This window comes from Serpula lacrymans (assembly GCF_000218685.1).
Source record: "Serpula lacrymans var. lacrymans S7.9 unplaced genomic scaffold SERLAscaffold_8, whole genome shotgun sequence".
NCBI lineage: Eukaryota > Fungi > Basidiomycota > Agaricomycetes > Boletales > Serpulaceae > Serpula > Serpula lacrymans.
This window is the reverse complement of record NW_006763297.1, coordinates 1,365,409-1,380,284: the sequence shown is the minus strand read 5'-3', so window position 1 is coordinate 1,380,284 and position 14,876 is coordinate 1,365,409. Positions and strand designations below refer to the sequence as shown.

Genomic DNA, 14,876 nt, shown 5'->3' with positions numbered 1-14,876 from the left:
TCTGGACATATAACCTGGCTGACTGTGCATTAGGCGATTCAGAAACTCCTTGATATCATGTATGAAGCCATGGCATTGGTGGTTTTGTTGAATTAATTGAAGGGGTTATTGTGGAAGAGGAGATACTTTGGCTATGTTAATACCTAAGCCAGATGAATTCTGGAGAATATCTTGCTGACGTAGAACTGGTCTATTTTGTAAAGACAATTGATAGCATTCAAACCATGCAGTTTTTTCTTGCCTTGTTAGCCAGGTGGTCATTTGTGGACGCTCATTCCTATGATTTGATGCTCTCCATACATCCTTGGCCATGTCTATGTGGAAACGTTCAAACATTTCTGCATTGTAGTTATTTGTAGCCCCAAACCAGCAAATAGAGTTGACATAGTGTAGTAGAGAGTGAAATTTAGGAATATTAAAATTTTCTCTAACACCCAGAGTGACAAAAATGCTTTGTTTTGATGAAATGTTTTGAGAGCATCTGATAGATATCCAAGGGTTGTATCGCTGTGTGTGGGGTACTGAGCAATGTAAATAAAGTCCAAGAGTGATCTAATTGTGATAATTGCCTGCTTGGGGAGTTTTCCTACAAGGCATCCTAAAAGTACCTTGGCCATATCTTTTCTTTCACCTCCAGATATCTGAGAAAAAGGCGATAAACCATTTTTGAAATGCTTTGATCCATATGCAGGAGGTAAAGTGCATATTCTTGCATCCAGTTTCTCTGTACCCATAAGATCTTGGCACCATAAGATAATATGTTTAATGACACCTTGATATAACTGATGCAAGACGTCGGGGGTATTGCAAAGATGAATATCACAGTAGGGAAATCCTTCCCAAAATGGCCTGTAAACACCTCCAGATACATCTTTATCCATACATTGATCAAAAAATTCTCTCCTTGAGTTCAAAGATGAGGCTTGATTAATGACAGAGAGAGTCTAGTCAAACATCCTAGGTTCCCTAGCTGCTTTATTTTCAAGGTCTGTTGCTGGACGCCTGCACTTGGGACATGTTCCATACTTTGAGCAAGTCACCAGACATTGCTCGGGATAGTCGGCGACATAGTAAGCAAAAATAGGGTGAATCTTTCTCACTGCACCATCTCCACCTGTAACCTCCATTCCTTTACATCCAGCCTCAATAAGTGGCTCCAAAATCATTCGTACCAAGGCATGGAAAAGTCTTTAAACACGTGCTGTCTTCTCCTTTGTTGTCAAGCCTTTTTTCACCAATTTATTGACAGACAGATATCCAATGAGTGCGCAAGCGTGCTGAGAGGGTTTGTGCCTAATAGAGCTGGGTATATTGCCTAGCATTAGATACACCAGATATGCAAACTTGTCGCCTGAGAACTGAGTCAACTGAGTTTTGTCTGTCGCTATTATAACAGGAGCAACAGATGCTCCCCGAGGTAGAAGAGCCTAAGGTCAAAGAAATAAGTATGAAATTTAGAAAGGAACCACTGGCGTGAATATATTAACCTGTACAGAATGCCACCATTTCCCAGTCCACATCTTATTAAATATACGATCATCCCTGTTGCTGTTTGTGAATATTCTTGGGGGTTTATATACTATGTCTGTCGCATGTGCTGGATTGCCCAACAAAGAAGTAATGGCTTGTAAGGGGTCTCTATATTGTATAAGGTGTTTTTCTTCTGGACAATCATCAAAGTGTAGATATTTTGAGTGCCATTTGGCCCTTTCAGGAATTTTGGAGTCAATAATTTTTAGAACGCTTCTGCTATTTTGATAAAAAAGGCCCAGTCTCTGGGAAAGCTGGCGTAAAGGTTGGAGGTCAGTTAACATAAAACATGGATCAAAGTGTGGAGGCGTCACTCACTTCAGGAATTGCCAATAATCTGTCAAGAGATTTCTGGCCAACCCCCTCCTGCAATGCCCGATGTGCAAATTTCCAGTCTAATTCTGTGGAAAATGGAGCCCATCTATTATCTGGAAGATCAACATCCATTTCATTGTCATCTTGATGGAATTGGTGAAAAATCTCCCTCCATTTATTATGAGCATCCAGATCCACCCTTATAACCTTGCCAGCATTCTCATTTTGTTCCACTACTCTTTCATTATCATCATCATTGTCATCCAGATTAAAGTGCAGGGAGTGGGGGTGACGTGAACTGCCAGCCTGCATCTCTGGGTCAGGGTTCAAGTTATCCTGGGTGTTGCCTTGCATTGCAGGATCATTCAGGAAATTGTTAAATGGTTCTTGTAAGCTGTTGAGGAATATATCTTCTGACCCATCTGAGTCATAATCTTCTTGGTTGTAAACATTTTCATCCAAGTTGACTTCATCAAATACTACTTGTTCAGGGCCTAGGTTGTCTGCCTCAAGTTCTCTTCTCTTTCCTTTCCTATACCAAGCACACATTGCTGACATTGATAGGTGAGCCATAACACCTTGTGGTGTTTTCAAAAGTTTTCCACATGCAGGACATGTGCAATCAACCATACTTGGTATGTGTGCCATTTTCTCCTTGAACCTATACTACACCATACACATCCAGTCAGTTTATGAAATAATAACACCAGTTAATATGAAATTGATACCTTTGATTATCTAGGACCCGTTTGTAAATATGCTGTCAAGACGCAACACCTCAATCTGCACCGGCAATATCCCAAATTGGAAATACGTAGTGGTAAAACATAGAATTTGCTTGTTCTAATACAAATAGAAGTTGTATATGTCTAAGTACAATATTGTTTACAAGCGCAGAGTACAAGAACAAGAGAAGTAATACATATAATGTTGTCCGTGTCCATTTTTCACTTCCTCCTTGTGACATTGTTGCTGGAGCTACCTACACCCAATTTCTGTCGAACAAGCTGACCCACTTCTTCTTCAGAGTGAAAAGGATTCCTTCTCCTAGCTGCCTTAGCACGACTTTGGGGGGCATTATAATGATCCTGAAAATGTCTATGTGCCAGATCAGCTACAGATCCTTGAAAAGCCTGAAGGAAATCGTCAAAATCCAGCTGGATATTGAAGTCTGAGAGATTGATGGGAGATATCTCTTTAGGCAATACTTGGGGGTGAAAATGGGGAGTAGGTAGAATAGTGGTGGGCATGCGCAAATGGGTACCACTCTGAAGAGGACGACCAGTGCAATTTGCTATCAAATCCTGGGTAGCAACCTCTAGCGCTGCTATCTGAGCAGCTGCACTTTCAGCTTCTAGGTTAGCAACAGTCTGGGGCGCACTCCTCATAATCTTCTCCATCTCCAAAATTGACCTGGTAATAACACAATTGAAAACTTCGTTGAATTGTCTTTCTGGGCTTGAGTGGGATAGAGTTGGCCCACATCTATATCAGGTACCACCCTCTGTACATATATTATATTAGTCAAAGAAGGCTGTGATCAAGAGGGGACGCACCAGTACTACAGGCGTAGGAAGATCCCGTGTATAGCCCTCCCCCCCTACAACCTTTGGGTCCCTTTCATACAGGTACATATCCACCACAAATCTACCCGCCCATGTTACGCTGTCAGCTGTCCTCAAAGGGCCATATTTGATATTGTCGTCCTTTTGTAAGTTGCACAAATACTGCATGTTGACGGGTTCAGCGTACCCATATTGGGGCTTTGCGTATTTGTGGGACTCATAGAATTTGACCACTAGAATGCCAACAAGGTGGGGGAGCTCCTCCCAGTACTTTTTCACCTTCTGGGTGACGTCCCCAAGTGATTGGGAGTGGAAGACCTTGACAGTGAACAAGTCCTGCCACTCAGTGCTAGGGTTGAGGCTTTGGAACTTGAGGGCTAAGTCGGGTACAGTGGTGATTTGACCTCGCCGGAGGAACTTGGATGTATTAGAACTCAACTTGAACTTCCCATCTGACCGTCTGATAAGGCCTGACAGTTCCCCCTGTAAAAGTTCACTGGGGCGCTTGATGAAAACTTCATGTACAGGAGTAGGCATGCTCAGTTGCAAGATGCCTTTCACATGGTCATATGTATATCTGGAAGTAAGGACATAAGTACAGTATATTCACTCATGAAAAAGCATATTTTAGAGTGCTGTAGTCACTTTTTCTGAGCTTGTCCACAAACTCAGGGAAACTTGATGGTTTAATATAGAATTGCTAAGGGGAAAAATCAGATCAGGAATGTAGCTAAACAATGATTTCTCACATGGACATATACGTCCTGAGAATTATACTTCAAGTGCCTAAAAATTTGCTCAATGATGGGCTGGACTTGATCCTCAGATGTAGTGATTGGTGCAGTATGGGTGGATGTTGAAAGAGTGGATGTTGATAGATTACTCGGGGGAGTGGCAAAAGATCGTTGTTGAGTAGCTGTGCATTGCCATCAGGTAATTTTTTTAATTTAAATAACTGACTTACCTTGTGGTCCAGGAGAGGCCTTTGACCGAGTAATAGGGGGGGGTATACCAGTAGGTAGCACCATTTCCAGTGGAAGTGGAGGATACTGTGTACATGGGGGACAGGGGCATTTTTGCAGACTGAGAATGGGATATTCTGCTGAAATATGTCTCAGTACTCAGCCAACCAAGTAAGTAGTTTTAAAAAAACCCAGGAAACTCACTTCATATCTAAATATTTGCACCAATATGTAGGTGTAAGCGGGCGGGCAAGGAAGAGAATGATTCAAAAGATGATAAGCGGAGAGCCGCCCACATCCACAGTTGGACGTGTGCAGTCCCATTGTTCCATGCAGTGTGAGAAAGGGGACAACAGCTGATCTCTTTTCTCACACTGCATGGAATCAACAGGTTGCTATTGCAAAAAGCCAATAATCACTATGAGAAAAATAGTAAGTCTCTGTTCATTCCACCTTAGTATCAGCACTCGCTGCATATGATTGCAATACCCAATGAGCCATGCGAGAATGGACCGTCAGACTGTCTATTCTCTCATGGCTCATTGGGTGATCTAATCTTATCTTTGCTGGAACAACAATACTGGACCGTGCGAGAATGGACAGTCTGACCGTCCATTCTTGCACGGTCCAGCAGATTGCTGATTTCACGTTATCAGCATTGCAACACCTTATCATATTGCTGTGTAACCAAGGTCAGGCTGCCATACATTTTCCCACAGTCTTTGTAGTATACTGAAGATGTACAGATTTACTATTTCGGCACTACAGGTCAAGATCCTCACTCGGATACTGGGTCAGCAACCACTGCCAACAGAGCTGATGGATTTTTACGCCCAACTGGTGGGTATCCTAAGCACGCTCACTCCTGCTGACCTCTCTGCACTGCTAGACAAAGTGGCTCTATCCTCAATGGTTCCATCGTCACTCTCTGACAGCCCACCTTCTGTCACCATGCATCAAGACCTAACAACATCATCCCCAGCCCACTTTGGTGAAGAGGTATGTTGTCTCTCCCCTCCTAATGCCAATATTACTGGCTATTTTTTCTCCACAGCAAACTCAAGCTGATGAGTCCAAATTGCAGACCAATCAATCTCTGCAACAATCTCTGGCGGTGATACGCTCACAAAGATGCCAACCACGTCAACACCCGTATGCTGCTGCAGCTCCTACTCCTACTCTTGCACGTCGATCTTGTTGATCTCCATCTTCTGCATGTCGACAACCTGCTCCTGCCTTTGCTCCAGCTCCTGCACGTTGACGGCCTTGTCCAAGGGCTGGAGTTGCTGTCCAGCAATCTCTGTGGCAAGCAGTCAATGACCCTGCTATTAGGATCAACTTGGCCGTCAACGCTTTCATAGCACGGCTTGCGGTCGCACATAAAGACTCCTCAATGTTCAACTCAGGAGAGTGGGCACACTCTGTCAACTCCCTGTTGACCTCTGTTAAGTCCACCAATGACTACCTGGACAAGTCTTTGGCTTCTGTTGTGGCGCACTGTTGGTGCATGACCAGTAAAGACATAAGTGTCAACTTTTTGCTGATGATCAGCTACATCCAGCTTGTTGCCAAGTCCCAAAGGTGAGTGAAAATTGTTATGGATAATTATCATTTCTTTCTGATGTTTATGTTTGTATGCTAGTCTTTGCTCTCAGCAAGGTATCTCCCTGGCAAACCTTTGGAGGGATCTCCCTCAGCCTAAGCCGTCTAAGAAACGGTTTGAGCAATGGCATGCTATGGGCTGCAAGTTTGCAGCCATAGCAGCCGGTGGTAAGATTACCTTTGTCTGCATTAAACCATACTTACAGATCTATGTAGGATCTATCTATGCCCTTGTTTTGGTTGCAGGCTTGAACTTACGGGTTCAACTTGGTGAAATGGATGAAACAACGCCATGGGAGATAGCCAATGTCTTTAGGTGGCCAGTTGAATGTAAGTGTACTACTTCTTACTGCGTGTATGCTAACTAAACAATGTTATGCAGCTACTATTAGTGGACAGCTGGTGATTAGTAGAATCATCCCAACTACTTCTAGCTTACGCCAAAACCTGCCACTGAACATGAACTGCATGTTCGCACCTGGCATGCTCAGTTATTATGGCCTTCCTGCCAATATTGATTGCACAAATCTTGGGGCTTCTGATCAAATTTTTAAGGCTATCCGATTCAAGTATGTCACAATCATTTCATCCTAACAGTTTCTGATTTTTTTTGGTTTTTTGTAGTACTTTCCAACCCTTGGATTGTCATCTAGATTGTTGGGGAGTCTGTATGCACACTATAGACATAGCTCATGTACCCATACATTGTCATGGTCAGGCTATCTTAGGTGTAGGTACAACATCTTCAGTACGCTTCCTGACTCCCTTATCCGATCTTGACAACATCCTGCCTTGTTCTCAACCACCATCACCATCATTACCACCAGTTATCCTCCCTAAAATGTATCTGGTTAGCATGACATTCCAGAATATGGCTAAAGGCAATCGCCAATACTCTGCACCGCAGGATCCTGGCAATAACTACAAGTGGACCGAATCAGAAAGAGAAAGGGCAAGTCAAGCCATCAAGGTCACAGATGTGGAGGACCTGATGGCCAAGGTATGTCATTATCATGTATGTAGTGTATGCAATATCAATGCTAAATACTTGTTCTTAGATACAGAAACATTATGATGGGGGTGTTTGTACAGATCCCTCAGCATACTTGTATATATCATCCTCAATAGTTCCCTCCATCCCTCTTCTGTTGAAAAACAGCGATGCTTTGCTCAGGTTATTTTTAAACAGCTCTATGCCAGAATCAATTCGCACCACTCTCCTGCCTAACTTCCAGTCCTGCCTAGGTCCACCACATCTTTACATTATGTAGACTCAGCTGTTGAAGGTGAAGGCTTCACATTTGAAGCTCTGCATTTCTCTTGGTACAACTGCTGTTGATGATGAGAACTGTTGTTAGAAAACCACACACAAAAACAAACTAACAAACAATCCTCCCAGATTCCATGGAACTTGTGTATGGGCTTTGCCTCCTAGAACAGTGGGTGCCCTGGTTGTTTGTGGGGTGGTATGTATGAAGATCCTTCAAAGTAAAATCCAGAGATATATGGGTCTGGGTTTTGAGGAGGAGGGATAGTTGAATTTAAAGAGGATAGGGGCTTTATGATGAGTATAGATGAGCACTACCTTGCTAATTGTAGCACAAGGTAGGTTTGAGAACAACAAGATGACGAGGTTCCCAGTGATAGCAGGCTCCTGACACACAAACTGTAGTGCTCAGAAGGACTCTAATTGAAAGGGATGACAATGACCTTTAAAAGTGATGCGTGACAATGACAGCAATTAATAGTGGTAGCAGTGGGAAGTGTTGTGACCACACTGGATCACAAGTAGCAGAGTATGATAAAATTGGATATTGACCAGACCAGGGATTGAACCTGGAACCTTCTGGATACATGCCAGCTGCTCTACCAATTGAGCTATATGGCCAAGGTTATACAATGTAGGATCTTATACATGACATGCAACCACGGACGTCTTACACAGAATAGCTGCTGCATACTGGGCTGGCTTACAAATCAGAGGTATTATCCTATGGAGTATTGGTATGTCAGAGTATATTCTAACAGAGTAGTGAGCTTGAGATTAGAGAAGAAGTCTGGATTGGAGTTCTTTGTTGTTTTACAAGGTAAAATACAGGGGTTTATATAGTGAAAGAAAAGTAGGCTATGCACAGTATAGCTGTGCAAAAAGAATGAGAAAGAACATGAAGGAAGGAATGTACACTGACAAATCCTGCATAGGTAGTACAGGATAAGATTGTCAAAAAAAGGAAAAGAAAGGGATAGAACAATAAATGCTGTGAGTAATGTCACAGGTTTGTACAGCCATAAAGTAAAGTCCAATAGCAAAAAGAGAGCAGGAAAATCTTGATGTCATGGGAAGACGCAGTAAACAAAGGGCAAGGCAAAACACTACCAGTATCAACACAGTTCCTTTATTGTCAGTCAGGCATTCTAAAAAAATATGTGTCCATAAAAATGATTCAAAAATCAAAAATAATTGCACTGTAAATGAATGTTCTGCTGAAAAAAAAAAGAAACTGGAGCCACAGGTCCACCACCTAGTCCAAATCCAACAGTTCCATGGCCTTACCAATGGACTGGTTGTGTTGGACCACCTGGTCAAACAAGGGAGGGAGAGGAGTAGTTCCAATTTGGAACAAGTGAGTCCCAGGCAGCGTGTGGTAGGTGTAGCTGTAGCAAAGACAATGGACAAAAGATAATTGTACCCAAGTGAATGGGACAGCAATAAACATGGGCGATGCAAGGGGATGAACCTTCTCCAGCTCAAAAACTACCCACCCACGCTCCAACCAGGCGAGACGAGCGACCAATGTTTTGATAGTATATGATGGCAGATTGATGTCATGAAGATGGACCTCTTGCCCAACTTGGACCGGCCGCCGGGGCTTTGCTGATATCAGCAGTGGCACGTGGTGGTCAACGGATTGGCGATGGAAGCAGATAGAGAGTGGTGACATCAGATATGGTCAGGGAGCAAAGAAGATGAGGAGGAGGAGGAGGAGGGTGGAGGTGACGAGGAGGTGAACTAAAATGGGGATCCAGAAACAACTGTCAGGTGAGAATAAAAAAGAGAGTAAGGGGCCCATGGTGGGGCTAGGCAAATGAAGGGAAGTGAAGGAAACAACAAAAGCAAGGGCGCAATGCAATGTGTAGCCAGTGGTGATGCGAAAATTTGCCAAAATGCCAAAATGCAGAAAGTACCAAATGGAAAACCAAAGGTGAGCATGACTGGGTTGCCTAATAGAGGTGGTGCTGATCAGCCATAAGTTTGAAAAAGGCAATATTAATTACTACTCCACGTGGCACTGTGCCTGTGTGGCGCAAAGGCGAGTCTTTTTGAATATTTGCTTTGTTATTGACACCTGTCCATGCTACCAACCAACTTTGGCGCATGACAATGCTTCACTTGGATTTTCTCTATCTTTTGCAACAAAGCCAAGCTAATAAAACACTCAATGAGTATCTTAGCTTAATGTATGTTTTCTTTTTTACAATTATCTTATGTGACACTAATACAAACTCTGTTTATTCTCAGCCACCATCTACATTGGCATAAGCGCTATAAATGCCCCCACCATATTCAACCACCACACCACAAGTATACCTTCAGGTGTAGTTTGTGTCCAGAATTCCATATATGGGACTAATCAGTCCTAGCTATCCCCACTTATATCTTTGGTCATTACAGTGATTTATTGGTATATGTATAACCACTTTTATTTTTTCTGAGTCGTTGGTGAATAGGCAGAGGTAAGTTCACCCATCTAATACTCGGTGGTAGTCACTTATTGGTTATTATCTTGCACACACTTGATGAGTTATCAAGCAAAGCTCACAAGCCATTCATGAAATTGTGGTGAGTGATTTCATGGTAGCATTTATACAACATTACTGAGTGCATTATACATAGTATGAATAACTTACAGTATCTGATTTAAAGGTATGGTTTCAACTTTGTTAGGATAGTTTATCATTGCATGTGTTATGTAACCGTATTAGAAATATATGTTGATTTTACTGAATATAATGTCTGATTATAATACAAGTAAAAACAATATAAATGCACCGGAATAATATTTTATGGTAGTGATAGCTTTTATGTTCTATGGTAGCAGTTATAGTAGAGGTATAGTACATGTATTACAGAGATGCTATCATAACTGGTATAGCAAATGTCTCAAAATAGTACTGCTATATAGCGCTATATAATAGGGATTTGTCTAGGTGTACTATAGCTACTATTTTCCCTATATAACACTATGGTGGCTATAATAGCTATAAAAGGCAGCTAGGTTTTTCCTGATGTTTACAAAGTCGGACAATGAGGCTGAGCATAACAGGATCATGCAAAAAGTCCTTCGACGCTTACAGGAACAGGACCTATTTGTCAAACCCAAAAAATGTAACTTTAAAGTGAAGGAAGTAGACTTCCTTGGTATGCTAATTGGCCAGAACGGAATCAGGATGGATCCTGAGAAAGTTCAAGCCATTTTGGATTGGCCTGAACCTACTCACGTTAAAGAAGTTAGGGCTTTTCTTGGCTTAGGCAATTTCTACCAAAGGTTTATTGAAAACTTGGCAAAGATAACGAGACCATTGAACGATCTCACCAAAAAGGACATTGTCTGGCATTGGGGTGCCAAAGAACAAGAAGTTTTTGATAAGCTTAAACAGGCATTCACAATAGCGCCCATATTAGCATTTCCAGAATTAGACAAAGAGTTCCGGCTAGAAACTGACTCTTCTGATTTTGCTACTGGGGCTGTTTTGTCAATTAAATGCCCTGACGATCTTTGGAGGCCCTGTGCCTATTTAGTGCATAGTTTGTTGCCTACAGAGCGCAACTATCAAATTTACAATAAGGAGATGCTGGCCATCATCAGAGCTTTAAAGCACTGGCAGCACTACTTAGAAGGTGCTAGGCACCAATTTGAAATTTGGACCAATTATAAGAATCTGGAGTATTTTATGATGGCTCAAGACTTGAACCAGAGACAGGCCCGCTATGTGGTGTACTTGTCTAGGTTTAATTATAAATTAATTCATAAGCCTGGAACTTTGATGGGGAAAGCGGACACTTTATCCAGAAGAGAGGATCATGCCAATGGCATTGAAGATGACAACAAGGATGTCACCCTGATAGACCAATCCAGGGTTGCCAATGTTCAAATTGGGCAGGATTCTGATCTCCTGGAAACCTTCAAGAAATACATCTCCTCAGAAGAGAAGGCGCGCCTTAACAGCAATGAAAATTATTTATGGGAAGATGGGCCCTTCTGTTTTAAAGACAACATTTATGTGGCGGAGTCCACAAGGATCAAGGCAATAGACAGACATCACAACACTCCAGTGGCTGGGCACCCTGGGTGGCAACAAACAATGGAGTTGATCTCCAGAAACTACATGTGGCCTGGCATGGTCAAAGACGTACAGGAATACATAAAATCCTGTCTGAGATGTGCCATGGCAAAGGACTCTCATCAACCGCCAGCCGGTAAACTTATGCCAAATCCGATACCGGCTGGTTCCTGGCAGGATATATTGGTTGACTTTACTATGGATCTGCCCAAATCAAATGGGTATGATTCAGTAATGGTGGTAGTGGATTGCTTCTCCAAAGAAGTGGTATTTATTCCCACCAACAAAACTATTACCGCCGCTGGTACGGCAAATCTATTTAAAGATTTCATATGGTCTATCCATGGATTGCCAGAAACGGTTATCTCCAATAGAGGACCACAGTTTGCTAGCAAATTTATGAAAGAGTTATACTGGATGCTGGGCATCAAACCTAAATTATCAACGGTGTTCCATTCACAGACTGATGAACAAACAGAGAGGCTCAATCAGGAATTAAAGCAATACCTTTGTATATTTATCAATGATAGGCAGACAGATTGGGCCAAGTGGCTAAAGATAGCCCAGTTCTCTAATAATATTAAACAGTTGTCGGCTACAGGAAAGGCAACATTTGAGGTTACAAGATTGTACCTCCCCAGAATGGGTGTAGAACCTTGTAAAAGCAAGAACAAGGCTGCTGGGAACATAGTCAAAGACATGAAGTCTGTCTTAGACAAAACGCGCAAGGCGTTATTCAAAACTGCAGAGCAGATGAAAGACAGGGCAGAGTGTAGATGCTCTAAGGCCGCTGACTACAAGGTTGGTGACCTGGTCTGCTTAGATACTGACCACTTAAAATTGAAAGATTGGCAGTCCAGAAAACTGACCAAAAAGTGGATTGGCCCTTACCGGATTAAGGAAGTCAAACCCAACACAGTGAAGCTGGAACTCCCAAAACAAATGAAGGTAGTACCTACAGTCAATATTAGCCGTGTGAAACCCTACAAAGGACCACTGGCAGGACTGCACGTGAATTAGCCTGGACCAGTTGTAGTCACCCAGGAAGGTGAAGAAGAGTTCAAAGTTGAATGAGTGGTGGACGCATACTTGAAGCGTGGAAAATTAGAGTTCCTAGCCCTATGGAAGGGCTATGGAGACGAGGACAGAACATGGGAACCAGAAGCCCATCTGGACAGCTCCTGTGACACTGTTTGTGAATTTTATTGTAAAAATCCCTCGGCTCCTAGGAAGCTTAGAGGTATGGATTTCAACCTTTTTAATTCCTTTTTTCAACCTATGCCCAAAAATTTAACTACTACCTCCAGTATTTGGTTGAGCCTGGAAGTCAAGCCTTAGGGGGGGGTAGTATTACAATAACACAATTTTTGGACCATTAATTTTCATCCTCCTATTCAACTTTCTTCTATAGTTTTCACACACTGTGCCATGCAGCACTATTGTTCAAACTCCACCTTTCTCACGCTGCACTGCCTTTCTTCTTATTTTAGCTACAAGTATCTCACACAGTGGAGCTGGTCACATGGGCTGCATCAGGAAAAACCATTTTGCTATATAGCTAAGCATGTTTTTATGGCTTTTATAACAGCTATAGTATTACTATAATAGTCAAAATTTTTCTATAATAGATATCATAACCGCCATGGTAGCTATTGCAGCTATAGTAGCCATAATGGCTTGTTTCTATCTATGGGAACTTTGTTCTGATTGTGATGAAAACACCATTATTACTCACTAAATGGTTTGGCATATATATTAGCCTGCTTATTTATGTAATAAAAGTCTATCACATATGTCCCAAATATTGTCTGTATATTTCAGCAACCAGGCATTGCTATGATAGATGGTATAAGGACTATGGCAGCTATAGGAGCTATAATAGCTTGTTGTTTTCCATGAGACATTTTTCTGGTGGTAATGAGAATGCTATTATTTATACAATGGTTTGTTATGCATATAAACTAGTCTCATGGTTTTATAAAAATCTATCACAAATATTCAATTGTACAGATAGTAAAGAACACCACTAACATCACATCAAATTTGAAGTGTTTTGCTTGATGCACAAGAATGGATTTAAGTGGAGTTTGAATATGTGGCACCAAAGCGAATTTTCAGCAGTTAACTTTGAACACTATAATTGAGTGTGTGAAAATGGACAGTGCACTTCCCATGATTAGATTAGATTTGATGTGTGTTCAATGTGGCTTGCTTAACAGGGAAAAATAATTTTAAGTGGAGCTTTAAATTGCCACACCAAAGCAAAATTTTCTAGCAGTTGACTTTGAACACTAAAATAGAGTGTGTGAAAATGGATAATGTCACTGTCCATTTTCACATGCTTCCTATGATTAGATTAGATTTTGTGCCATTTTTTTTCAGAATCAGCTCTTGATGTATATGTGGCACTAGTGTTAAGTCACGGGTCACATCACAGCTCAGTACATTTGGACGCTTCACTTGGATTTTCTCTATCTTTTGCAACAAAGTCAAGCTAATACAACACTCAATGAGTATCTTAGCTTAATGTATGTTTTCTTTTTTACAATTATCTTATGTGACACCAATACAAGCTCTGTTTATTCTCAGCCACCATCTGCATTAGTTTGTGTCCAGAATTCCCATATATGGGACTAATCAGTCCTAGCTATCCCCACTTATGTCTTTGGTCATTACAGTGATTTATTGGTATATGTATAACCACTTTTATTTTTTCTGAGTCGTTGGTGAATAGGCAGAGGTAAGTTCACCCATCTAATACTCGGTGGTAGTCACTTATTGGTTATTATCTTGCACACACTTGATGAGTTATCAAGCAAAGCTCACAAGCCATTCATGAAATTGTGGTGAGTGATTTCATGGTAGCATTTATACAACATTACTGAGTGCATTATACATAGTATGAATAACTTACAGTATCTGATTTAAAGGTATGGTTTCAACTTTGTTAGGATAGTTTATCATTGCATGTGTCATGTAACATATTAGAAATATATGTTGATTTCACTGAATATGACCTCTGATTATAATACAAGTAAAAATGATATAAATGCCCTGGAATAATATTTTATGGTAGTGATAGCTTTTATGTTCTATGGTAACAATTATAGTAGAGTCAATATCCAATTTTATCACTGGTATGCTCGTGTACTTGGAGTATTCCATTTGAATGCTATGTACATTGGGCCTGATGTGAAGGATGGTTTGGTTTGTCAAATGGATATCTTATGGGTTCAGTGGTTTGGTGACGTACCAGGCTATTGCAGTGGCTTGAAAGCGGGATATTTACCAATGGTAGGTTTTTTCTGGGACTCGGAGTCAAACAGCGAGGATGCAGCATTCGGTTTTCTCAACCCATCACTGGTGATTCAAGGATGTCACCTCATCCCAGCATTTTTTGAGGGGCAAACAACTTGTTTGTACTAATATTAGCCTGTTGGAACTACAGCCTGAGAACCCTGTGTAACTAGAATATATTGACATGCACAACGTGTACTCATAAATACACTGATTTGATGCAAGATATGTCTTTCGGCTTCAGAGCCTGACATGAAATACC

The 14,876-nt window shown here is 41.5% G+C and overlaps 2 protein-coding genes across 2 annotated transcripts; one reads left to right on the top strand and one right to left on the bottom strand.

Annotated features, from left to right (window-relative positions):
- Positions 1-1,190: 1,190 nt before the first annotated feature.
- Positions 1,191-3,947, bottom strand: SERLADRAFT_409055 (uncharacterized protein; the record flags this gene model as incomplete). Its single annotated transcript, XM_007319485.1, has 6 exons — positions 1,191-1,427; positions 1,849-2,511; positions 2,623-2,688; positions 2,862-3,258; positions 3,282-3,349; positions 3,402-3,947. 6 exons carry the CDS (start codon positions 3,945-3,947, stop codon positions 1,191-1,193), a joined length of 1,977 nt encoding a protein of 658 aa, XP_007319547.1.
- A 1,163-nt stretch (positions 3,948-5,110) lies between these two features.
- Positions 5,111-7,202, top strand: SERLADRAFT_439095 (uncharacterized protein; the record flags this gene model as incomplete). The annotated part of the gene is made up of 11 exons (XM_007319484.1): positions 5,111-5,371; positions 5,427-5,524; positions 5,648-5,871; positions 5,934-5,953; positions 6,028-6,142; positions 6,191-6,304; positions 6,357-6,543; positions 6,599-6,638; positions 6,693-6,974; positions 7,033-7,056; positions 7,134-7,202. The coding sequence occupies 11 exons, from the start codon at positions 5,111-5,113 to the stop codon at positions 7,200-7,202; spliced, it is 1,434 nt and encodes a 477-aa protein (XP_007319546.1).
- Between the last annotated feature and the right edge of the window lie 7,674 nt (positions 7,203-14,876).